The sequence below is a fragment of the Mastigoproctus giganteus genome, chromosome 14, assembly GCF_048544385.1.
Source record: "Mastigoproctus giganteus isolate SK-2022 chromosome 14, ASM4854438v1, whole genome shotgun sequence".
NCBI classification, from domain to species: Eukaryota; Metazoa; Arthropoda; class Arachnida; order Uropygi; family Thelyphonidae; genus Mastigoproctus; species Mastigoproctus giganteus.
This window is the reverse complement of record NC_143588.1, coordinates 84,305,041-84,332,372: the sequence shown is the minus strand read 5'-3', so window position 1 is coordinate 84,332,372 and position 27,332 is coordinate 84,305,041. Positions and strand designations below refer to the sequence as shown.

The window sequence follows — 27,332 nt, the reverse complement described above, 5'->3', positions numbered from 1 at the left end:
TTGCCTGAACTAATGGGCAATGAGTAATGGCTTTAGGCTCTCACTGTAAAAGACCATTTGTATACATTTTTACCCCAGGCATAATCTTCACACTGAACCTGAATTAAGGCCTAGACAAAATGTTATTTCATGGCACCCGAGACTAGAGAGGAAAGTTGATCTTTTCTACAACACATTTGTCACCTACATGCAAAGTGCACATGATGAGGTTTCAGTATCCTCCATGCTCTCTAATTCTTGTGGTGCCAACCGATACACTTCTCAGTAGTACCTGAGACTAGAGAGGAAAGTTGATCTTTCTACAGCACATCAGTCACCTATGTGCAAAGTGCACATGAGGTTTTAATGTCCTCCATGCACCCTTCTCTAATTCTTGTGGTGCCAGCTGATGCACTTTTGGATCATGCGTTTGTGTGATCTGAATTAAATTACAGGTGCCAGGTATACACATCTGCTAGTCTCATTGTACTTCAGTGGACAGATCTCATCCATCATCAAACAATTCGTATTGCTATTGGAGCATTTCTCCTGATCAGAACCTCTTATGTCAAAGCAAATGAACCATTGCTATTGCTTCATCAGAAATAGTGGGCTCTACAGCACATTTACAAACTGAAATCCCTGCCAGACTGGACTACCCCACATTGACACCCATTTTAGGGTCAATCTGGGAAAATCTGTACAATACTCTTCAGATTGCAAACTATCCATTTGGTATTTATATCGTTGGGCTATTTATGGTAACTCATGGGCTATACCATGATTTAGATATCATGGTAGACATGACAATCCTCTTCATCCTGGAATTCTTGTGTTCCAGCCTGCAACTTTCCTTTTAAAAACCTGGCATAGTGTAAAAAAATTATGGAGGTCCTAAAGTCTCAAAACTTTATAAGACAGTTGGACAGACAACTTGAGTAGTCGAGACCTACTAATTTTCGTAGAGTCAGACAAATGCTAATAATTGTGATTTTTCCTTGTAGTGGATCTGCATTCTCATTACAGATTTAAAATAAACTTTGTGGATTTTTTCCAAAAAGGATAGTATAGGCTAATTTTGGAATATTAAATTTTAGAAATATTATATTTTAAGGCCGAAGAATTTTCTTACAACTCTTTTCTGAATTAATGCTACTAATATATGCTACTTCAGGAACGGCTGCATCCGGGTGAGATGTAATTCGAAAGGTGTTGAAATAGCCATATATCTAGTAGGGGGGGATGAAGGAAAAAGCAAGCTTTTGTCCTAAATCCTTGCATGGGGAGTAATTGTAAGTATAAAGGGAGATGATATCCTGAAGCCTGATGGGGGTTTTTTTTGTTAATACCATCTTCCAAGTAGGGTGAATATGTGCCGTAGGCAGTCTTTTATAGCCCAGGCATGTTCCATTGCTGTATTTCAAAAGCGTGGTGAGGGGTGTTTGAGTAGTTGAAAGGAGTACATAAGTGTAATATGATGGGGGCGGGAAAATTTACCTTTCATTCTACTTCTTCTTTCGACTACTCAAACATCCCCCCCCCACCACACTTTTGAAGTACTGGAATGTGCCCAGGCTATAAAAAATAGCTTACAACACATATTCATCCTCCTTTGAAGATGGTATTAAAGAAAAGCCCCCATCAAGCTTCAGGACATCATCTCCCTTTATACTTATAATTACTCCCCATGCAAGGATTTAGGACAGAAGCTTGCTTTTTCCTTCGTCCCGTTACTAGATATATGCTATTTCAATACCTTTCAAATTACATCTCACCCAGTTGCAGCCATTCCTGAAGAAAACCCCAGGTAAGAAAGTTCTTCTGCCTTAAAATATAATATTTCTAAAATTTTTAATATTCCAAAATTAGTCTATACTATCCTTTTTGGAAAAAAATCACAAAGTTCATTTTAAATCCGTAATGAGAATGCAGATCCATTACAAGGAAAAATCGCAATAAATTATTAGCATTTATCCGACTTTATGAAAATTAGCGGGTCTCGACTACTCAAGTTGTCTGTCCAACTGTTGAAAAACCAGTACTCTATTTTCTGTTCACCTGCAAATCTACACAGATCGTTTAAAGTCAGATGGGTCTGTGGGATCTGCAGTTGCCTTCCCAGATGTTTTTATATCTAAGCAGATTCTCCTGAATGCAGTGTATTCACTGCATTTAGAAGAACTGCACACAAATGAGCTGACTGAAACAAATACACCACCACTGAAAATGCATTATGTACACTGATTCTCTAATTTCATTGGTGATAATCAACAGTGTGGTACAATCCTCATCCAGGCCTATTCAGCAGTGGCTATATTATCTATTGGAATCCTACTTTGATAATCACTTCTGATGGATAGCCACCTCAGCTGTGACCACAAATAACATTTTTTAGTCAACTATACAGATACAGTAAGTTATATGAAAGAAGTTGGTCTCTCAATTGCAACATTAGCATTGACAAATGATGCGAGACAGCAAACTTATACACCCCCCCCCCCACTTCACCTATTCATTCTCTTCAGTAGTTTGTCTGGTTCTCCCTTGAATTTATTTAAGCTATCAATTCTAGAACTAGGAGCCATAAATTCAAGTTACGGGGAAGATATTTAGACTTTATTGCAGGAAGTTTTATTTTAACCAGCAAGTTATAAATTTCTGGAATAAGTTACCTACATGGAAGGTTGGTCCAATATGTCCTGAACAGCCCTTGCACCAAAAATAACAATAACCTATATGGGTCATAGAGAAATCAAAGGTCAGCTGGCTAGTTACCTACGGGAGGAGGGGAAGAACATGGGTTGGCTATTTCCTTTGCTTTTATTATTTATTAATTTTATTTTTTATTATTATTTTACTCCTTTCCCCCCCTTTCTTTTATTTATTTATTATTATTATTATTTATTTTTTTTTTTTTTTTTGCTGGTGCAGCATAAGCCTTAGGCTTCCTTGCACCACATGGCTAATACTAAATCCAAGTATATGATATAAAAATTATTTTTTGCATCCATTTCCTTTGTGACCACATCATAGTATCAAATCAAATTGGTCAGAAAAGATTTTCCCTTAACAAACCCATGCTGTGTGTGAAGTGTAATTGCAGCCTTGTCTATGTAATCCTGCATTACTTCTTTAACCAGTGTCTCCATTATTTTCCCTGGAACAGAAGTTAAACTAACAGGTCTATAATTACTCATATCACTCCTTTGTTCCCACTTTGTGAATTGGGGATACATTCACACATCTCCGGTCTGCGGGGAACTCCCCTAAATCCATAGATCCTCTCATAATTTTATTAAGGAAGATGCTGTCTTCCTTAATAAAATTGGATAGATCCTATCCACTCCAGGTGCCTTTCTTATGTTTAACTTCAACAATTTCTCTTCCACTTTACTCTCAGTTATTACAAAATCATTTACCTCCCTGTTAGAGTTTGATAAGCTCCTAGCCTCCACTTCCCTAAAGGATTCCTCATGTGTGAATGTAGATGCAAAATTCTCATTCAGTTTGTCAGCTACTTCAGCAGGATCATCAACAATCAAGTGGATCAATTTGATTTAGCCCCTTCCTTCTAGTGTTTACATAAGTAAAGAAGACTGCTGTTTTTCTTTGCGAAAGAGTTCTCATTACCTACCTTCACTTGCCTAACCTCATTTGTGACTTGATTATAGACTAGTTTATATCTACCATAGGTGTCTATGTCACCTTTCTTCTCTGCCATGAGTATCATTAGTTCATCTGGTACCCATTTAGTCCTAACCTTGAAAAGTATTTCTTAATTGGTATGAAAACATAGTACCTTGTATGATGAAACCGACCGGGCTAGCCGAGTGGGTAAAGTACCTGCTCGGCAACCCAAAGGTCGCGGGTTCGATTCCCGCCTCAGGCTTGGATCAAAGTACTGCAAAAACCTTGGGAGGTGCAATATGGCCACAGAAGCCGATGCGCCAACAACTACCAAATCAAAAAAAAAAAAAAAAAAAAAACCTTGTATGATTAATTCCTTGAATGCTTCTCATTTAAAATTTTCTGATGGTAGCATCATTAGTTGTCCCACTGTAATCACCTTTACAAAAGCGAAAACCCTTCCATTTACCCTTGATGGTAGTTATATCTTAAAGTAAATTCCACATCAATACATTGTGATCACTGCCACCTTGTGGTTCTTTTATCTGCAGATTCTTAATGCATGAATAATCAATGATGATAATCAGATCAATATTATTACTCCCTCTGGTTGCCTCTCTAACCTGTTGCTGTAGAAAACAGTCATGCAGTAAATCCAGAGAAGCCTTGCTAGTGTGTGTGTGACAAATACACAAATTTCAGTCAATATTTGTAAAGTTAAAATCTCCTATTATAAGAAACTCTGATTTACTGGCCTACTTTATTTCTCTGTACAGCTCTTTGTTTTACTCATCAATGTCATTATAACACACTCCTACTCTCATTTTTGGTTTCCCAGTATTTATTGCACACCAACGTTGCACTGGTGGTCACCCATGTCAACTTGATTCACTGCCTTAGATTTTTATGCATTTCTCAACTAAGAAATTCCTAGAAAAATTCGTATATATCATTGACAATACACCATGAGCTACTCTTGCAGCCCGTCTGCACTGCTCAGAGAACTTCATATCTGCCTGCACAACCACCCCCAGGTCCCTTCCATTCTCTACCACTGTCAGTGTAGTACCACAGAGTTGATGTGTTGCTCTGGGGTTGCTGTTTCCCATATGTAGTACTTTACATTTGTCAATGTTAAACTTCATTTGCCACCTCTCAGCCCATCTGCTCAACCTTTCCAGATCCTGTTGCAGCAGCATAGTGTCAGTAGTGTCCTTGACAACCCTGCCAACCTTCGTATCATCTGCAAACTTGGACATTAAGCTTGATATACCATCATCAATATCATTTATAAATACAGAGAACAATAAAGGACCCAATACTGAACCCTGAGGGACTCCACTAATAACATTAGTCCACAATGAGCAGTGTCCATTGATTACCACTCTCTGTCTTCTCCCCCTCAACCACCCCTTTATCCATAGCAGCAATTTGCCTCCAATGCCACACTGCTCCAATTTGTGCAGCAGTCTTCCATGTGCAACAGTATCAAAAGCCTTTCTAAGATCCAAGTATATAATATCAAAGTTATTCCCTGCATCCAGTTCTTTTGTGACTGCATCAAAGTATCCAATCAAATTGGTCAGGCAAGACTTCCCCTTAACAAAACCACGCTGTGTCCGAGCTATAACTGGTCTTGTCTAGATGATCCTGCAGTGCTTCTTTAACCAGTGCCTCCATTAATTTTCCGTTAACAGAAATTCAGTCCATGGGTACCTCCCCTGAGTCCAAGGAAGCTCTCATAATTATGGCTAAGGGTTTGCTTACTTCCTTTGCTGCCTCCTTTAATATAACTGGATAGATCCCATCCACCCCAGGTGCCTTTCTTGTGTTTATCTTCAACAATTTCTCCTCCACTTTACTCTCAGTTATTACATGATTCTCTAGCTTACTGCTAGAGTTGAATACACCTCTGGCATTCCCCTCGCTGAATAACTCCTCATGTGTGAATGTCGATGCAAAATATTCATTTAGTTTGTTAGCTACTTGAGCAGGGTCTTCAACTTGACCCATCGATATCAAGTGGACCAATCTGATTCATCCCCTTCCTTCTAGAGTTTACATAAGTAAAGAACTCTTTGCTGTTTTTCTTTGCATCCCTTGCCAAGGATCTCTCGTAATCTGCCTTCGCCTGCCTAACCTCCTTTGTAACTTGGTTACAGATCAACTTGTATCTATCATAGGCTTCTGTGTCACGTGTTAATTTGTATGTATCCCATGCATTTTTCTTCTCTGCCATATGCCTCATTAGTTCATCTGACATCCATTTAGGCCTAAACCTTGAACAATATTTCTTAGTTGGTATGTAAAGCCTAGTAGCTTGCAAGATAAGTTCTTTGAACGCTTCCCATTTTGAATTTGCTGTTGGTAACATCATCAGTTGATCCCACTGTATAGAATTTAAATACTGTCTCAGTCCATCGTAGTCGCCTTTACGAAAGCACTACCCCTTCCCTTTATCCCTAATGGTAGTTACCTCTTTGAGTAACTCCCACTTCAGAACACTGTGATCACTGATACCTAGTGGTTCATTTATCTGCAGATTCTTAATGCATGAAGAATCACTACTGATAATCAAATCAAGAGTATTACTCCTTCTAGTTGCCTCCCAAACATGCTGATGTAGAAAACAATCATCCAATAAATCCACAAAAGCCTTGCTAGTGTGTGAGTGACCAGCCCCCAAATTCCAGTCAATATCTTGGGAAATTAAAATCCCCCATTATAAGACTCTGATTTACTGGCCCACTCTATTTCTCTGTACAGTTTCTTATTATACTCATCAGAGTCATTAGGCCTATAGCACACTCCTACTCTCAATTTTGATCTCCCAATGCTTATGTCACACCAAACTGACTCGACACTGCACTGTCCAGTGATGTCAACTGGCTTCACTTCCTTGGATTTTATGTGTTTCTTAACTAATAGCATAAACCCTCCTCCCTTCCTATCCTGTCTATCCTTTCTGTAGACATTGTACTCCCCAAATTCCAGTTCTGCATTCCTTATATCTGTGTGACACCACGTCTCTGAAATCCCAACAATATCTGCCTTTGATGTTTTGAGCAATAACTCAAATTCATCAACACAAGTTACATGTGTCGAACTTTTGAACTACCTATTTGCCACAATTAAAAATTAAACAAATTCAAAGTAACAAAAAAGTTTACCTAAAACAAAAAAATATATGCCAACCTACATGATTAGAGCCTTCAGTTGAACACCTACAATTCCACCACTATGCACTATACTACTTGTTTCACAATACTGTATTTACGGCAAATCACTAATACAAAAGGCTCTACTAATATTAATGTTGTTTTTTGCATAGTATGGGATAAAGTTGTAATTAAAACACATATATATTGCTATAAATTATGGATGATACCTTTATCATTCATAATTTATAGTATTCATAATTTATTATATTACAATTTAATAATTTATATTGTAATTAGTGACTAGTTATATGGGTGCCTGATGAAATGCCCATAACAGTGACAATGCTAGGGGTTTAACATAAATTGTAGTTTATAAGCCTTTTCTAATACTGATTACAGTGCTACAAAACTATGTAGAAACCTCCAATTATCTTCTTTATCAGTACTAAAACAATGGTGGCAAAATTCGGATGTTCTTATCAATATGACACAATAACAGCAGACATTGATTGTGGTTTTTAAAGCAATTACAAAGGCCAATTAAAGAACAAATGCGCCAAATTAATTAGGGAATTGAAAATAAATACTACACTACTCATTTTCGCGAAAAAAAAAAAAAAAATTTAAACGAATAAATCCTAGTCCGGTAGTCTCATTAGCAGATTATCATAAAGTATATTTCAAAAGTAATGCAACTGGTGAAATTGACAATAAAAGTGGACCACCCCTCAATTCCCTCCCTTTTTGGAACAATTTTTAATCTGTCATCTATTACAACCTTCTAAGAACTATCCAGCAACTACAAAACAAAGGTCTGAATGCACTAAACATGTGGAGACACTTATAAGTGTGCAGTTATCATTAATAATAAAAAATTAAGAAATATTTAGTTTGTTAATGGTTACACTTTTAAAGAGTTATTTTAATTAATATTGTGAGATAAATTATACTTTTACACTTGCCATCCACCAGAATAATCATAGCTTATGCATATTTTAATTTGCTTGTCTTCTACAGAATAATTTGAACTAAAATACCACTTTCCATGGCTATAACTAAACTATATATAAATACATTGATTCACGACATCTTCCAACAAAGTTTGGCGCCTCCTTAGCCAGGTGGGAAGGAGCAGCAGTGCGTAGCACACGCTTCTTGATTAGACCGGTGTTCAAGCCCGTCACCACCAAATACGGAAAGGTCAGGGAATGACCACCGCATATTCCCGGAGCAATATGGCCTTAGTTGATAATGCTCCTAAAAAAAAAAAAAAAAAAAAAAAACTAACAAAGTTTACCATTTAGTCAATACTGAATCAGAGAATGCTTAATTGTGATGTTAAATGCTTATTACAAGATAGCACATTGAGGAAAGAATACTATATAACCATTTCAAAGTTTTTAAGATTGCTGCTGGCATTTCTTTTTGATAGCAGAATATACTTCTATACTGTAAATATGAGAAATGTAAAAAAATTGCTTTAGTAATATATTTTTAAATGAGTGTTAGTATGTATAAAATTCATCAAGAAATATGGCTAATATATTCTCTATTAATTCAAATACATTTCTTTGAATAGCAGTAAATATGTAAGAAATGTGAAGTGTCTTATTTCAAGTTTATACGAACATTTGAGATGATACTTCTTTTTTCTTTTTTTCAGATGGTAAAATTGTTGGCCCGGTAATTATTTTAGGTTTATATGAATCTGATTATGATTGGAAAAATAAATCCAATAGGGTAAGTTACACAAGCTTTATTTTGCTCTTTTCTGGAAAAGTTTTGGAATCTTATGGATAAGATTCCAAATTCAATCAGATATTCCATTCGAAGTCAACAGTAACAACTGTTACTGTTGTTTCTTATTTAAAAGTAATAATAGTAATACATTTATCCTCAGAATGGAATGAATTTTTCCCTTATTTTATTCCCAGAATAAATTGTGATTAAAAAATAAAATGCTTGTCCTAGTCATTTTTCACATTACAACAAGACCCCACTGTCTGCAGATTTGATTATTCACAAAAAACTGTCATGCCCCATCCATCTCGTGGCCGACCGGGCTAGCCGAGTGGGTAAAGTACCTGCCCGGCAACCCAAAGGTCGCGGGTTCGATTCCCGCCTCGGGCTTGGATCAAAGTACTGCAAAAACCTTGGGAGGTGCAATATGGCCACAGAAGCCGATGCGCCAACAACTACCAAATCAAAAAAAAAAAAAAAATCAATCAAATCCATCTCGTGCCATCCACTCTGATCATTTATGACCAACCTCAAAACTTATAGTGACTCGTCTACACAAACCAGGAAGTAGTATCTTATTATAGCCAAACATAAATGTGAGAATTATAGGGGGCTACTTATTTAAAATGCGGTACTATATTCAGAAGTTAATATAACACAGATTTAAAAATTTGAAATTACTTATTAATAATGCTTTTATATAGGTACGTGTCAATCACAGTAAGTGTTGGAAATGTTAATCTTTTTTCATGTAAATACACATCTGCCTTGTTTATTGTTATTGCATGTCACTCGCAAAAGTCTCAAAGGTTTGTTTTGGTTACTGACTTCACTGTTCTTGTTCCACCAGTGATTTTAGATTATTGCTGTACACTTTTTCTTTTTAATGCTCCCACAAAAAATAATCGACATGTGAAAAGCAGGCAAAACAGATGGCCATAATTCTTTGGAAATAATGTGCTGACCAAAAAATTCTTCCAACAGATTCATAGTCAAATTGGCCATGTGGCAAGTAGCATAATTTTTTTGGGATCAGCAGTATCTTTCTTCTTCTTCTTCCTCCAGCAAGGCAGTAAATTGTGTGATAATCTCCTGGTATTGTTCAGCATTTAATCATTTTTGTTAGGCAAAAGTTTTTCAATGAAACTTTTGCCTAACAATATGCTTTCGTGACATAGTGCATTACCCTCCAATTTTAACCAAGTACAAGGGTTCTTCAAAAATGGTGTGGGGATTCACACAATTCCAGAAGGAATGATTTTAACTACAGTCAGTCCTCATGTAGTACATGTTTACACTACTAGTAAATTAATAAGAGGAGTTTACCTCAATATAGTACGTGGAACACTTCCGTATGATACCCTCCAGAAATTAAAACGGAAAAAACGAAAAAATCGACAACTTACCGGTACATTAAAGTAAAATATAAATAATTAAAGTAAAATATAAATAATTAAATAATCAATTTAACACAATTCAAAATCAATTCAAAACAATTAAATTTCAAATTAACGCAATTAAAAGAATCTAACGAAAATATTCAAAACGATATTCAAAACGAAAGAATTTTTTTTCATTCCTGTGATCACGACAGTCGGTCGAAAAGCATTATCAGCTTCAGGAAGGAAAATCGTTTTGAATATTTTCGTTAGATTCTTTTAATTGCGTTAATTTGAAATTTAATTGTTTTGAATTGATTTTGAATTGTGTTAAATTGATTATTTAATTATTTATATTTTACTTTAATTATTTATATTTTACTTTAATGTACCGGTAAGTTGTCGATTTTTTCGTTTTTTCTGTTTTAATTTCTGGAGGGTATCATACGGAAGTGTTCCACGTACTATATTGAGGTAAACTCCTCTTATTAATTTACTAATATTATTATCAACGTAGAACATATTGAGTATTTCAGCTCTGATTCATACTATCTAATGTTTACACTACACAAATTCAATCATACATGATTTATAAATAGGGGAAGATTTTGTGTATAACACGAACCGAATTCGCTTATAGACGATTCGCCTTTTGTGTTTACAAGAAATGGCAGCCGAATGCACCCAACTGAACACAACACGATAGGAATGAAGAGAAGATTCTGAAAATGTATTTACTGTTTTTTATACAGTGAAGGGGGGGGAAACACATTTCACCATAATAACATAAAAACCCACACAATTCCAGCTATCGTATTATCGCAAATGCAATTAGATCGAGTTTACTACCTGTTTATAACAGATTCCATTAGCAGGAACGCAACTGGAAATTGTTTTTATTGTTTTATGGTAGTAACCCCCAGAAATGTGCTTTAGTAAAATGTGAGCTAGTGAGGGCTTAATAATAGTGTCTCTCTGCCTTTACGATGTTGTTTATTCAGTTGCTACACGCGCACAGCTTAGTTTATGTGTATCAAGCATGCCTTCTCATTTTGTAATTGTGCTTTATTCCCTAAAAATGAGTACAATACTTAAAAGGTGTGAAAAGGAAGCATCGTGGTGAAGACACTACAGATTCAGAGAGAAAAAGAAAAGCAATATCGATAGATAGAGGTGGACTGGGTCAAAAATTCTTACCTGGGAAAATTTGTAGCGGCCTCATACTAGCGTTTATGGCCAAAATCACACTTGACTCACATGCAAATAACTTAGATGATGCAACTTTCCTTGAAATTGATAAGAAAATTGCATATGAAGAAGAGGAAAACAATTCTGAAGTGGATAACATCGAAGTGAAACCAAAAGAATTTTCAACAGAAGAATTGAAGAAAAGTTTTTCGGGGATTGACATTTCCTGCGAGGCAATTATGAATGGAGATCCAAATGTTGGATGTAGCATCCAGATATGGCAAATTTTATAAGATGGGATTCAATGCTACAAAGACTTGTATACCGAGAAAAAGAAGAGATGACTTCACCAAACTTCATTTTTGAAATACCCAAATAAACAGTAAAGCTTTTTTCTCATCTCTCATGATGTTACCTCTTCATTAATAAACTTTTTGCAGTATTTTTTATTTCAAATCCATTTAATTGGCTATCAAGTGCAAATTGTTTATAGATTTATTATAATTTGTTTATAGACTGTTATAATTATAACAGTCTATAAACAAAAAAAAAAAAAAAAATCATTATAATTATACCTCAATCAGCACGGCTTCACATAACGCAGAAAAGTTTTGGTACCAATTATCAGTGCTATGCGGGGTATTGCTGTTTATGTATATATATTGCTTAGAGAAACATATACAGCAGGCCCTCATTATAACGTGGTTTGCTTTATGCTGATTCGTTATAATGCTGTCCTTGTATTATAAACCTGTATCTGACTATAATGCTCACAAATCACTATAACGCTCTTTTACCAGCCTACAGATTGCATTTTTGGCATATTTAACGAAAACGTTTCATATGATGGAGTCGATAGCTTGAAAAAGTCAATAGCAAAACAGTATTAAAATGTTTCCCACACTCAGTGAAATTTGCACACATGCTAATTTAATTGCAGTACAGTGACTTGTTACGTAGTTCCGAGATCAACATTTTAAAAAATTATCAAGTATATTGCTTGTAATATTTGCATTATATGCATTTATCCAAAGTCTAGTCATCACTCAGTACAGTATTAGACATCGTGTGTAATGGACAGTTTACTCGAACATTGTATCATAATTAATGCAACCAACACAGTTACATTTTCGAAGAGTTAATAATGGCGGATAAGAATGAAAAAGCAACAACGTCTGGACACAGTACAAAGACTACAAATGTAAGAAAAAGACTAAATTTGAAAATTAAATTAGACGTTTTGAAGCAAATCGATTCCAGTCAACAACAAGCAAATGTGTGCCATAACATTGCACACATAAACTGGCAGGTTTAACTGTAAGAACAATTATGAAAAATAAAGAATTAATTTTAGCAGCGGGAAAGACAGCTGTTCCACTGCAAGCAACTAGGGCTAGGCTGGAGAGACTTCAACTAATTTTATTGAAGATAATATCCAATGCAGAATTCAGTTTTTAAATATATATACATATACAGTAAACCCCCGCTATTCGCGGGGGTTACATTCCTGAGAAATGCCGCGAATACTGAGTTATGGCTCCCATAGTAATAGAGGGGTTCCGTTCCAAAGTATGAAATATATAAGAAAAACTAGTCTAAAATTTTGTCTATATATGTATTATATGTGCCTTCATAATATGACTATGTACATAGACAGTACATAGTGAAATGCAAGCATATGACGTCGAAATGAAAATAATAAACAATTTAATATTAAATGTAATATTAGAAATTTCAAACAAATCTTTCAAACCAGCGCCTTTGCTAGTTAAAAAAACTAATCCTGCCAGTGCTATCACCAGTTTCGCTAAAGTGTTGATAAAGGAGTTTTGCCTTTTCACGAATGATGAGTGAACTTAACGGAATTTTATTTTGAGTTCGGTCTTCTATCCACAGTTTTAAAGCTTTTCCATTTTTTATAATTTAACATCACGAGTTACAGAGCAAATTTTTGAAGCAATTAGCGCGTTTTCACAGACACTGTGGCGGATTTTTTCTTCTGATTTCTTGATTGATCATACCGTTGACTCATTGATTTTATAATGTTTTGCCACTGAGGAGACATTTTCACAGCCGACTGTGCTAGCCGAGTGGGTAAAGTACCTGCCCGGCAACCCAAAGGTCGCTGGTTCGATTCCCGCCTCGGGCTTGGATCAAAGTACTGCAAAAACCTTGGGAGGTGCAATATGGCCACAGAAGCCGATGCGCCAACAACTACCAAATCAAAAAAAAAAAAAAAAAGAGACATTTTCACCATTAGAAATTTTGTCTAATAACTCAATTTTATTCGCCAATGTCATCACCTTCTTTGATAATTTCACATTCACATTTCCCTTGTTCTTCGTAGCCATATTTTTGTACGGGTTAGAAAGAACTTGTCCAAATAAAGTCACTTTCTTCCGTTAACACACTCGAAAAAGTCTGATTTACACTGCAAAATGGTAGATTTATCAATTTTTTAAGCATATCAATTTATAAATTTGTAAATTGATAAATTTATTCAATTTTAAAAGCATATAAATTAAAAACAAACGACGAAACCTTCCGTGCCAAGCACATAACACATACCGAACAAGGATTAGCGAGAAACATCCACGCTCGCGATTTTGTCACCTCTCCCTCCACCCACTGATCGCTGTTTTGACCGGGAAAGATAATTTTAGCCACGCCCATGTTTTTTTATGGCAGAAAATGTTCACGGCGCTTTAAAATTCACATTTTTTTTTAGGTTTCATTTTATGTTAAATCAGCGACCGCGAATAGCTGGGGTTTACTGTATAAAGAGATTAGCAAGCTCACCTAAAAAAAAAAATGTGGAACCATTTAAAACTAGTAAGGGCTGGACGAATCGATTTAAAATCCAGGGAGAGCTGCAAGTGCAGATCAAGGGGATGAAACTTTCAAAAAAGAACTTGTTAAAATTATTGAAGAGGGGTATTATGTGTTATACTTCTCAACAAGTTTTTAACATAAATGAAGTAGGACTTTTTTGGAAACGAATACCTAAAAGAAGATTCATATTGAAAGAAGAAATAAACATGCCAGGTTTCAAAGCAGCGAAAGATTGGTTGACTTTATTGTTGGGTAGTAATGTTGCAGCGGACTTTAAATTAAAACCCCTTTTAGATTATCATTAAGAGGGCCAAAGTACAACCCAGAATCAACACATTTTTCATGATTAAATTCATCAATTAAAATCAGTTTAGATCAATTAAATTCATGATTTTATATGGAATTTTAAGTTTAATTTTGATACATAAGTAGTTACTACATATGTATGTAATGTAGAATATTTTATATGTACAAATATTTGAATATTAAATATTTTGACCGACATTTGTGCATCTTTTCCCTACCGTTTATTATTGATTAGGAAATATACTATGGCACCGACCGCAACTCACAAATACATATGTTACCTTATGGGAATGTGGAATCTCACAAAGCTCCCACTGATGATATTAAAAAATATTCTTATTGAATATCCCAACAAATTCTGATTCAGTGACCTCACATTCCCATTCTCCTTATGCTTGGCATAATCAAATACATAAAATATATTTTATACAAAATCTGGCTGATGTATCAGACCTTCACCTTGATTATTTATTATTGTTATTGTTCAAAGGGAATAAAAGGAAGACTTGGATTTCCTGTATAAATTATTGTAAACTGATAATTAATGATTGCACTTCATTACTAATAGAAATGGGATAATCTTATACATATATCCTTCATTGATGTTTACATCCTGAAACTTGCTATCATCCTGACACTTACCCATTGTCCATTGCATTACATCACATACATATGATGTCCACTGTCATATTTACATAATACAGAGTTAAGTATATTCCTTTTGGCCAGGCTTGCAAACTCTGGACATGTCCATTAGTGTTTGTGAGAAGGTTGGCTCTCTTGCTCATTTTGGGAACCACAGCTGAGTTCATCATCAGCCATTTTCAATTCACTGCAGGATGAAGGCCTCTCCAGCAACTTTCCAGTTCCTTCTGTTTTGTGCAATGGCCATCCATTTACTACCCACAAACTCATGAATTTCATCTATCCATCTCCGCCATTGTCTTCCAGGTTTTCTTCTAGCTCCTCTTAGATACCATTCTGTTATTTTCTTGGTCCATCTGTCATCATGTCTTCAAGCTATGTGTAATGGTAGTGACCATTTTAGTTCTTTAGTTTTGATACGAATGTCCTTTACTTGAGTTTGCTGCCTAATGCATGTGTTTCTCTTCTTATCTAACAGTCTGATTCCCAATATAATTCGTTCCATTCTTCGCTGTGTAGTTCTCAGCTTCTCTTCCATTCTTTTGGTGAGTGCCCAAGTTTCACTTCCATAAGTCATGGTGCCGACCGGGCTAGCCGAGTGGGTAAAGTACCTGCCCGGCAACCCAAAGGTCGCGGGTTCGATTCCCGCCTCGGGCTTGGATCAAAGTACTGCAAAAACCTTGGGAGGTGCAATATGGCCACAGAAGCCGATGCGCCAACAACTACCAAAAAAAAAAAAAAAAAAAAAAATAAGTCATGGTGGGGAGTATACATTGGTTCATTATTTTATGTTTCAGACAAACTGGGATATTGCTCTTCAGTATGTGACTGTATTTACTGAATGCTATCCATCCAAAATTTATTCTTCTCTTGACTTCCAGCCATTTATCATTATTACAGCTGATAACTTGTCCCAGATAAGTATATGACTCCACCTTTTCAATTGCTGCTCCTTCAATCATTATGTCCCTTTCTGTGGCATACTTGTTCATGATTACTTTTGTTTTAGCCATATTCATCTTTAGTCCAAAATCCTTACTAACTGTGCATAACTGATTAAGATTTTCCTCTAATTCTTTGGGATCGTGGCTTATGACCACAATGTCATCTGCAAATCGTAGATGGTTTTGGTACTCTCCATTCACATTGACTCCTTTCTGCGACCAGTCTAATCTTCTGAAAGCTTCCTCAAAGGTAGCAGTAAACAGCTTCGGAGATATTGTGTCTCCTTGTCAACTCTTTTTCTCAATTTTAAATTTCCTACTGTCTTTGTCTAATCTAATAAAGGAGGTAGCACTTTTATATATTTTCTTCAAAATCATAATATATGGGGTCTTTCCGGTGCCCGAAACATTGCCTTATGCTGTATGGAGTCAAATGCCTTTTCATAATCCACAAATGCCAGGCATAATGATGTTTTATATTCATTTGCTTTCTCCATTAGCTGTGATGTCATGTGATGGTGATCCATAGTTGAGAATCCTGTCCTAAAGCTAGCTTGCTCTTTCGGTTGATTCTCATCAAGTATTCTTTCTAATATGTTAGTAACGACCCTTGTGAACAACTTGTAGATGCGGGATAACATACTGATTGGTTTATAATTTCCAATTTCTGATTTATCTCCTTTCTTATGCAGCAAAACTATGATTGCATTATTCCACTACTTAGGTGTCACACCTTTTCTAATGAACTTTGTGAAGAGCCTTGCCAGTTTTTGTGTTATGTCTCTTCCTCCCAATTTTAACAACTCTAGTAATTTCATCTTCCCCCGGGGCTTTCTGATTCTTCATTTTCTTCAATGCATGTTCTACCTCATCAGGAAGAATATCGGGTATGTCGTATATGTTGCTAATTTGCGATCCATCTTCCCCACTGCTGACATCATTCCCTCACTCCTTGTATAATTCTCTATAGTAGTCTTCTGCTATTTATAAGTACACCATCGCTATTTTTCAGTATCATTTATCTTTCTGTATTACTGCTCATGGCTGCTGATTTAAGTCCTTTGTTTTCCCTTAATGCTTGTTCAACTTTTCTTGTGTTAAATCTTCTTATGTCCTCTCTGAGTCTCTTTCTAATGGCTTTGCATAACTCAGTATACTCAATTTTCTCCCTGTCAGTGTTTATCTTGCCCTTCATTTGTCGCCTTTGGTTCATAATAAAAGTGTTTCTTGACTAATTTTTTCTTCTTTGGATTTCTTTTTCCCTATAGGTTTCTTGGGCTTTATCACTTTCAGAAAGTTGTAATATTCCTCGTCGATATCTTGGTCCTGAGCAGTCTGCAGAAGCTCAAACTTGTTCTTAAGTTCCAGTACATACTGCTTTTTCTCCTCTTCTGTTATCTCAAAGACCTTTGAATTATTTACTTGAGTCAGTTTTTTCCTTTTCTTTCGTACATCTATATCAAGTGTACATCTTACCATTTTGTGATCACTTTGAGTTACATAATCACAGCCAAGTTACATAACAAAAAAGGTACAAGCTTGCATTTCTGGAAACAAATATACAAGGTGATATCAAAATTTTAATTACTGATATTTGAGTTGCAAATATCAGTAATTAAAATTTTTCATGTCTGATTATGTAATCAAGTAATCATAACTATAATGATAAGTAATTATAAAAAAAAAAATTGGTAATAGTGAATTGGAATTTTTTCTTGAAATTTGGCTTTGACATTCACATACTATTTTAAACCAAAGTATTCACTTATACGAGGGGTGGTCATTTAATTTGCGGACTGATTTTAAGATCTTATCTTAATTGTGATCAGCTGAATATTCTGTGGTTATCACAAGCCATTTTTTTGAAAGACTGCAAAGTGCTTCCATCGTGGCTCTGTGAGCATTGTTGTGTCAGACGTGAAATGCTTGCCTTTCAGAGCTTTCCTCAGATGTGGAAACAGGAAGAAATCACACTGGTCTAAGTACGATGAATAAGGAGGATGTGGCAGATCCTCTGCCACCTATGGCAGTAATCACTGTTTGCACAATATTAGCCATATAGAGCCTGGCATTTTCTTAATGGAGAAACCACTTCACACAAGAGAGTTCGGTCACACCAGAATATGGCTGTCCTACCAAGGCACTCATTGCCATATGCTTCGTTCTTCTCTTCAACTGTTTCCAATGAATTTAAGCCCTGCCTGACACAATAACAATTCACATATCTCTGTTCAATCTGTATGTCTGACATGATACTTGCTTCTAAACGATCGTCAGTGACACACTGCTAAAAAAAACTCTCTTGACACAACACTAGCTCAACAAGTACTGGCATATGCACAGAGTCTGCTCAGTAGCGATCAGGGAGAGCGGCAGTAATGGAAAGTTCGCACAGTAAACATAAAATCATGCACCAGTCTGCGAATTAAATGATCACTCCCTCGTAAATACATGTTCAGATAAGGAGTATGTCTTGATGGCTTTGTCTCGAACAAACCAAGATGAATGAGTTCATGCAACAGTAACCCAACAACTGCTCTTCTGCATACAGATGTATACAGTATTGCTACTAATGTGGTTTTGTAAGAATTGCACGTTACCAAAATGAGAGAAATTAACTTTCATTTTGAATTTGATACATAATTATAAGTGATTATGTATCAAGTGGATTGCATAAAGACAGACAGGCAGATAGATATTTAATCTTATTTTTCAAAGATGCATACTTTGAAACATGGGAGAGCAAATTTTTAAAATGACTTAGAAAAAACCTTTGTTTGCCAATCGTAATTTTTATTATTGAAAACAAAATGATATTTTGTTTGTTTGTGTGACACTGCTTTAGGAGATGTGAAGAACAAATTTGAGATATAGGTACTACCCAAATTGGTACTATTCTTAGATTATTGCTACCAAAATTTAATACATTGCCTTCATAAATGTTAAACTTCACTACCATCTTTAAGCCCATCTACTTAAGTTATCCAGGTCTTGATGGAATAGCATTATCCGGATAACTCTCATTAACCACTTGCCACCTTTGTATCATCAGGAAACTTGGACATTAAACATAATGTGCCTACATCAATATTGTTAATAAATATTAAAAAAGAGTGTTATGACAAAAAAAGATGGCAGTCTTGTTACCACATAGAACATCATACTTTATTTTACTGCAAACAGAGCAGATTATTTGTTACTTTATAAGGGCAGTCATTCAACATCTGCAAAAACAGCATCCATTTAAAAGTAGAGTGTAAAAAGGTGGCTAATTAATCTGATCACTCTGTTTAAAAGAAGCATGGATTTTTGAGGTTTCTTTGGGTCCCACACCAGATAACAGAACTCTGTTTAATTATAGGAGAAATTAATGAATATAAGGTAAATAATTGTTCAGCAGAAAAACAGGAGATTTTTTATTATTTTTTTTTAAGTTGGGGATTTTAGATGTAATTTATTTATTCCAAGAATAAATTAACTAATTGTTAATATTTTCCATGATTAGCATTAGGAAGAGTTTTATTTCTGGCAGATCTCAAGAAAGTATGAGTCAAGTGTAGAAAGGGGAAAACTCTCTGAAATTTTAGAGAGTGATCTGACTGCAAGAGTGAATTATTGCTATGGTTGTTAATGAAAATTTTCCACAATAAGAATTATTGTGGATAATTTTCATTAACAATACACTTGTTTATACAATGTTTAGATTTACAGTTCTTTATAGAAACAGTTACAAGTATTATTGTTACAGATGATAAAGCTTTTATAATAATAACCATCTGTTTGCTTTTGTCTCTCTATAGGAAGCGACAAAAAATCAGTTAAAACGATATCATGTACAGTATTATGTGAATGGTACAAAATGTGACTTAACAGGACAACTCAGAACAGCAGAAGTTAGGGTTAGTATACCATTTAAAATTAGTAGCACTTTTCTTTGCAGTTCACTATTTCTGAAGGAAAATTTTAACCATACAGTGGTGGCCATATAAATTACACCACCCTCTTAAAGTTAACTATTTCCTTTATAACTCCCTCTGTAGATAAAATTGTCATCTCAAGGCACTGTTACATCATCCTGTAAAATTAGTTTGATATTGAATAATCATTCTGTAATATTTATAAAAGCATTCACATGCTACTACCTCTGTTCATTTCCTATTCATCAGTGATATGGCATACATGCACATGCATTAACTCCATGGAAGAAAAGTGTAATTATTTCTCTTGATAGTGAGGGCTTTTCTGGCCAACATATGGCTGTAAAAGAAATATAAGACCAGAGATGTCAAAAGAAAATCTGGAACCTAAATGAAATTGAAAAGTACTACTTCTTTTGAAGTAGAGTTTAGAGAGTTTTGAAGTGGCTATGCTTCCATGATTGTTGTGCAGGTTCCTCAGACCTAAAATCCTTATGGAAGGATAACCTCATTTGCCAGTATTGGGGTACTGGCAAATGAGCTTATCACCAGCTAGTGGAGTATTATCACCCACTTCCACAACAACAAATAGAAGTTTCCAGTGGAAATTTCCATCTGTTGTTGTGGAAGTGGGTAGTTTGAATAAATTAAGGCAGAACATTGGAGAAGATGAACAGGTAATCTGGGAATTTTTTTTTTTTTTTCTTTCTCTCTTTTTTTGGGCTGATGCTGTTGTAAGCTTTTTTTTTTTTTTTTTTTTTTTTTGCATCATTTGCTACTGCTAATACTAAATGCATGTGATAGAACTCTACAACAAACTTCTGACTTGAGATGAGTGATCTGAAAGCATATTGACCACTCAAGAAGATTTATTAACAAAATCCATGAGGAAAATATGACTAACCTTGGCTAAAGAACATGCTAATCGGACAGTTGAGGAATCTGTATTATTTCCTGATTAATCAAAACTTAACTTCCACGGATTGGGTGGTAAATGCTTCTACTGTTCATTATTGTAGATCTAATGAAGCTTATCACCCTGACTGTAGTCAATCAACAGTCAAGTTTCCACTGGGCCAGGTGGTCTGGGGGATGCATAATGAGCAAAGGATTGGACAGAATTCATTTTGTAAATGGTATGTTAATGTTGACTACTACCCATTTTAAATGAGGCTCTTTTGCCCATCATCAGAAGCCTCTTTCAAGGAACAGAAAATTGTTTTCCAACGTGACTTTTCACATTGCGAATAAGGTTAGTACAACATTATGTAATCATTAATACAATTTCTAGCATGCTAATTTTAACTTGTTTCCAATAACTGGTGTTTTTTTTTTTTGTTTTTTTTATTGTTTTTTTTTTTTTTTTTTGTTTTTTTATTGTTTTTTTTTTTTTAAGGTAAAGAAGTTCGTCCAATACTGAAATATCCAGTCCTTATCATGGTCAGGAAATAGTTCTGATTTAAAATTGATTGAAAACTAGAGGGGTGTTATGGGACAGAAAATTGCTGATTATAAGTCATCAAGTATGATAATATTGCAAGAGGCCTTTATTTAGTATTAGTAGTAGCAGTACTGGCAAATAATGCAAGAAAGCATGCTTATAGAAAGAAAGCATGAAAGCACGATGCAAGAAAGCATCAGCCAAAAAAAAAAAAAAAACCAACAATTTCTTTCTTCCTTGAATTTATTCAAACCATCCACTTCCATAACAACAGATGGAAGCCTTTTAACACAATCAACCACTCGTCGGCTGAAGACAAACTTCCGCACATTTATCCTGCAACCATCCTTCATAAACCTAAATTTATGCCCCCTCATGGATATAGTCTCAGCAAGAGGAAGCATACCATTCACATTCAGCTTACTCAATCCATTCAAGGCCTTAAACACCTCATCAGATCACCCTGCAGGTGCCCAAGCTCTAGACACTGCAATTTGCAGAACTGAAGCCTTTCTAGGTAAGCACACCCTTTTGTTCCCTTCACTAATCTCGTTGCCCTTCTCTGCACCCATTCCAGCAAATCCACATTGTTTCTAAAGCGAGGAATACAGACTTGTATATAATACTCAAGATGTGGCCTAACCGTGGCACAAAGGAATAAATAATCACCTTATCTCTGCTATCAAAGATTCTGTATGTCATTGAAAAAACCCCATGAGCTGTGCTGGCAGCATGTCTGCATTGCTCAGAGAACTTCATATCTGACTGGATAATTACCCTCACATCTCTTTCATTTTCCACTACCCTGAGTGTAGTACTATCATGCAGTTGGTATGTTACTCTGGGGTTACTGCTATCCATATGCAGTACTTTGCATTTATCAATGTTAAACTTCAACTGCCATTTCTCAGCCCATCAACCTGATTTTCTTAGATATTTTTGAAGTAGTTCACTCTGATTACTGCTGTTAACTACACTGCAAACCTTTGTATCATCTACAAACTTGGACATTAAGCTTGATATACCTTCATCAGTATCATTAATAAAAATTGAAAACAACAGTGGGCCCAGCACTGAACCCTGGGGGACTCCACTAATAACATTAGTCCATGAAGAGCAATGTAAATTGATAACCACTGTTGTTGTCTTCCACTTAACCAACCATTTATTAATATCAGTAACTCGCACTTAACTCCACATTGCTCCAGTTTATACATCAGTATTTTAGGTGCTACAGTATCAAAAGCCTTCCTGAAATCCAAGTAAATGGTATCAGAATTATGTTTTGCATCCACTTTGTTGGTCACTGCATCATAGTAGCAACGTTTAGATTGGTTAGACAAAACTGCACCTTAACAAATCTATGCTGTGACTGCAGTATAATTGTGTTCCTGTCACGATGGTCCTGCATTAGTTATTTAAAGAGTGGCTGTTATTTTTGATAGGAAGAGAGTGCGTAATTACTTGTTACCTTTCGATCCCCCTTTATGATAGGGGAAATTTTACACATCTCCAGTGCATAGGAACCTCCCCTGAATCCCAGGATGCTCTCATAATTATGGCTAAAGGTTTGCTTACCTTCTATGCTGCCTCCATTAATATGATTGGATAAATCAAATCCACACCAGGTGTCATTTTTATATTCATCTTGAATGATATCTCTTCCACTTTCCTTGCAGTTATCACAAAGTCATATAGGTCCCCCATTGAAGTTTGATAAACTTCTGGCATCCCCTCACCTAAAGAATTTGTCAGAAACCTGAGCAAAGTCATCAACAATTAACCCATTGATATCAAGTGGACTAATGTGATTCAACATCCTCCTTCTGTTAATATAAGTCTAGAAGTCTGCTATTTTTCTTTACATTCTTTGCCAGAGACTTCTCGTAATCTGCCCTATCTTGCTTAACCTATTTATGAAACAAATTAGGGTAACTAAGAATAAGAATAGGTGCATGTATATAAATGCTAGAAGTATAGAAAATAAATTTGAAGTGTTGGTCAAGACATCAAAGACAAATATTGTTGGGATATCAGAGATATGATGTCACACAGATATTAGGAATGCAGAATTGGAATTTGGGGAGTACAATGTGTAAGAAAGGATAGACAGGATAGGAAGGGAGGAGGGGTTATGCTGTTAATTAAGAAAAACATAAAATCAAAGAAGTGCATCCAGTTGATATAGATAGACAGTGCAATGTTGAGTCAGTGTGGTGTGACATAAGCACTGGGAAAGCAGAAATAATAGTAGTAGTGTGTTATAGGTCTAACGACTCGAATGAGTACAACGAACAATTGTACAGAGAAATAGTGGGCTAGTAAATCAGAATGTCTTATAATCGGGGATTTTAACTTCCAGATATTGACTGGAACTTGTGGGTTGGTCACTCACACACTAGTAAGACTTTTGTGGATTTATTAGATGATTGTTTTCTGCAGCAGCATGTTCGAGAGGCAACCAGAGAGGGTTGATCTGGTTATCAGCAGTGATCATTCATGTATTAAGAATTTGCAGATAAAGGAACCACTAGTTGGCAGTGATCACAGTGTACTGATGTGAGATTTACTTAAAGATATAATTACCATCAGAGGTAAAGGAAAGGGTTTTGTTTCAGTAAAGGTGCTAATACTAAATGCATGTGTAGAACTCTACAACAAACTTCTGACTTGAGTGATCTGAAAGCATTTTGACCACTCAAGAAGATTGATGATGTTACCAACAGCAAATTCTAAGTGGGAAACATTCAAGGAATTAATCGTGGAAGCTACTAGACGTTTCATACTATTAAGAAATATTCTTCAAGGTTTAGGCCTAAATGGTTGTCAAATGAACTAATGAGACTCATGGGATGCATATGAATTATCAGATGACACAGAAGCCTAAGGCAAATATAAGCTAGTCTGTAATCAAGTCACAAAGGAGATTAGGTAGGCGAAGGCAGATTATGAGAAATCTTTGGCAAAGGATGCTAAGAAAAACAGCAAGGAATTCTTTACTTATATAAATTCTAGAAGGAAGAGGATGAATCAGATTGGTCCATTTGATGATGGTGGTTTGACTGTTGATGATACTGCTCAGAAAGCAAACAAACTGAATGAGTATTTTGCATCTGTATTCGCACATGAGGAGTTATTAAAGAAAGAAAATGCCAGAAGGTTATCAAATTGTTGCAGTGTGCTAAATGATTTTGTAATAACTGACAGCAAAGTGGAGGAGAAATTGTTGAAGTTAAACATAAGAAAAGCACCTGGGGTGGATGAGATCTATCCAGTTATATTAAAGGAGGCAGCAAAGGAACTAAGCAAACCCTTAGCCATAATTATGAGAGCATCCTTGGACTCAGGGGAGGTCCCCAGGCACTGAAGGTGTGCAAATGTATCCCCAATTCACAACGGGGGATCGAAGGTGACACGAGTAATTACAGACCAGTTAGTTTAACTTCTGTTCCAGGTAAAATAATGGAGTCACTGGTTAAAGATGCATTTCAGGATCATGTAGATAAGACTGCAGCAATAAGTCAGACACAGCATGGGTTTATTAAGGGAAAGTCTTGTCTGAAAAATTTGATTGGATACTATGATGTGGTTACAAAGGAACTGGATGCAAAAAATAATTTTTGATATCATATATTTAGATCTCAGGAAAGCTTTTCACACTGTTGCGCATGAAAAACTATTGTACAAATTGGAGCAGAATTGTATTAAGGGTAAGTTGCTACAATGGATAAAAGGATGGTTAAGTGGGAGAAGACAGAGGGTGGTAATCAATGGGTGCTGCTCTTTGTGGACTAATGTTATTAGTGGAGTCCCACAGGGTTTGGTGTTGGGTACACTGTTGCTTTGTATATTTATCAGTGATATTGATGAAGGTATACCAGGCTTAATGTCGAAGTTTGCAGATGATACAAAGGTTGGCAGGGTTGTTAATGACAGTAATGGCAGTGTGCTACTGCAACAGGATCTAGATAATTTGGGCAGATGGGCTAAGAAGTGGCAACTGAAGTTTAACCTTGACAAATGCAAAGTACTGCATATGGGTAGAAGTAACTCCAGAGAAATGTACCAACTGTGTGGTACTACAATTAAGATGGTAGAAAATGAAAAAGACCTGGGAGTAATTGTGCAGGCAGATATGAAGTTTTCTGAGCAATGCAGACAGGCTGCTGGGGCAGGTCATGGGGTTTTGTCAATGATATATAGGAATTTTGCTAGCAGGGAAAAGGAGGTGATTATCCCTCTGTATAAGGCAATGGTCGGGCCACACCTTGAGTACTGCATGCAGGTTTGGCGGCCTCATTTTAGGAAGGATGTAGATTTGCTTGAGCGTGTACAGATAAGGGCAACAAGACTGGTGAGGGGAATGAAGGGATCCTCTTCCCAAGAGATGATTAAGTTCTGCAAATTGCAGTGGCTGGAGACTGGGCACCTGCACGGTGATCTGATTGAGATGTATAAGGCCTTGAATGGGTTGAGCATGATGAATTCTGATGGGATTCTTCCACTTGTTCAGATTACAAACCGAAGGGGGCATAAATTAAAATTGAGGAAGGACAGATGTAGAATCGATGTGCGGAAATTTGCCTTTAGCCAGCGGGCGGTTAATTGCTGGAACAAACTTCCATCTGTCGTTGTGGAAGTTGATAGGTTAAATAAATTTAAGGAGGAACTGGACAAATATTTAGAGGGGATTGTTTTGTAATTTTTTTTTTTTTTTTTATATATATTTTTTAAATTTTATTCGTGTTTTTTTTTTTTTTTTTTTTTTGGCTGATGCTGCATAAGCTCATATGCTTGCTTTCTTGCATCACAAGCCACTACTACTACTACTTCATCTCTTTGCAACTTGACTTTCTCCAGTCCAACTTTCCTAACAGTGATGCAATTTTCCTTGGTGATTTTAATGTTCACAACTCCAGCTGGCTTACGTTTTCTAGTCGCACCGACCAAGCTGGTTGAGATGCTGAGGTTTTTGCAATTACTAATGACCTTGCACAAATTACACAAATCTCATCAGCATTCATCTTGCTAAACTCAGTCAAGGCCTTTATACACCTCAATCAGATCACCTCACAGGTGCTTACTCTCCAGGCACTGCAATTTGCGCTGACTGGGCTAGCTGGGTGGGTAAAGTGCCTACCTAACAACCCAAAGGTCGCGGGTTCGAATCCCGCCTTGGGCTTGGATCAAAGTACAGTAATACCCCGAAGTTACGCGATAGGTGGGTCCGACGAAAATCGCGTAAGTCGGGGTACAACTTTGCATATAAATACATATAAATTTTGCTTAATTGGGACCAAGGACTAACAAAAACACTAGTTTAGAAGAAAAATATTAATAAAATTGCAGTTCTTTATACATATTAATACAAAATATGTATTAAAAACAAATGACTTACGTTAAAAAGTTATTTCGATGTCGATGGCTTCATAAAATCTAACAAATTCGTCTGACGACACAGCGCATTCTTTTTTTCACGCAGAATTTCTTCGTAGCAAGCTAATAATTTTTTTATTCCTTGCTTTGTAGCTATAACGCGTTCTTCGTTGGAGTCTATGTTTTCTAAAATTTTTAAGCCCTTTACAATTGAGCCCTTTTCAATTTTCAACCTGTCAAGTTTGCAATTGTCATGTGCTTTTCGCCGTTGCTTCGTTTAGGCCTGTAGCACGTGCAATATCACATGGTCTTTCATTTCGCTCAAAGCGTTTCACAATTTAATATTTTTTCTCTATCGACAGAGGCGGACTGGCCATAAGCCTTACCGGGGAAACCCCGGTGGGCCAGTGTGATTTTGGCCATAAACCATAGTATGAGTCCACTATAAATTTTTCCGGGTAAGAATTTTTGATCCAGTCCGCCTCTGTTTATCGATAATTGCTTTTCTTTTTCTCTCTGAATCTGCAGTGTCTTCACCAGGACGCTTCCTTTTCACACCTTTTAATTAAGTATTTTACTCATTTTTAGGGAATAAAGCACAATTACAAAACGAGGAGGCACGCTTGATACGCATAAACAAAGCTGCGCGCATGTAGCAACTGAATAAACAACACCATAAAGGCAGAGATACACTATTAACACCTCACATTTCTAGGGGTTACTACCATAAAACAATAAAAATCCAGTTGCGTTTCTGCTAGTGAAATCTGTTATAAACTGGTAGTAAACTCGATCTA

General features: G+C 36.0%; 1 protein-coding gene across 2 annotated transcripts in view; it reads left to right on the top strand.

Moving 5' to 3' along the window:
- The window catches only part of LOC150075307 (uncharacterized), a 236,645-nt gene that overhangs the window by 87,953 nt on the left and 121,360 nt on the right, over positions 1 to 27,332 (top strand). For both annotated transcript variants that reach the window (XM_090389154.1, XM_090389155.1), the window contains 2 exons: positions 8,431 to 8,507; positions 19,602 to 19,700. In XM_090389154.1, coding sequence (XP_090245280.1) covers positions 8,431 to 8,507; positions 19,602 to 19,700 — 176 coding nt within the window. The remainder of the gene's footprint in view (positions 1 to 8,430; positions 8,508 to 19,601; positions 19,701 to 27,332) is intronic.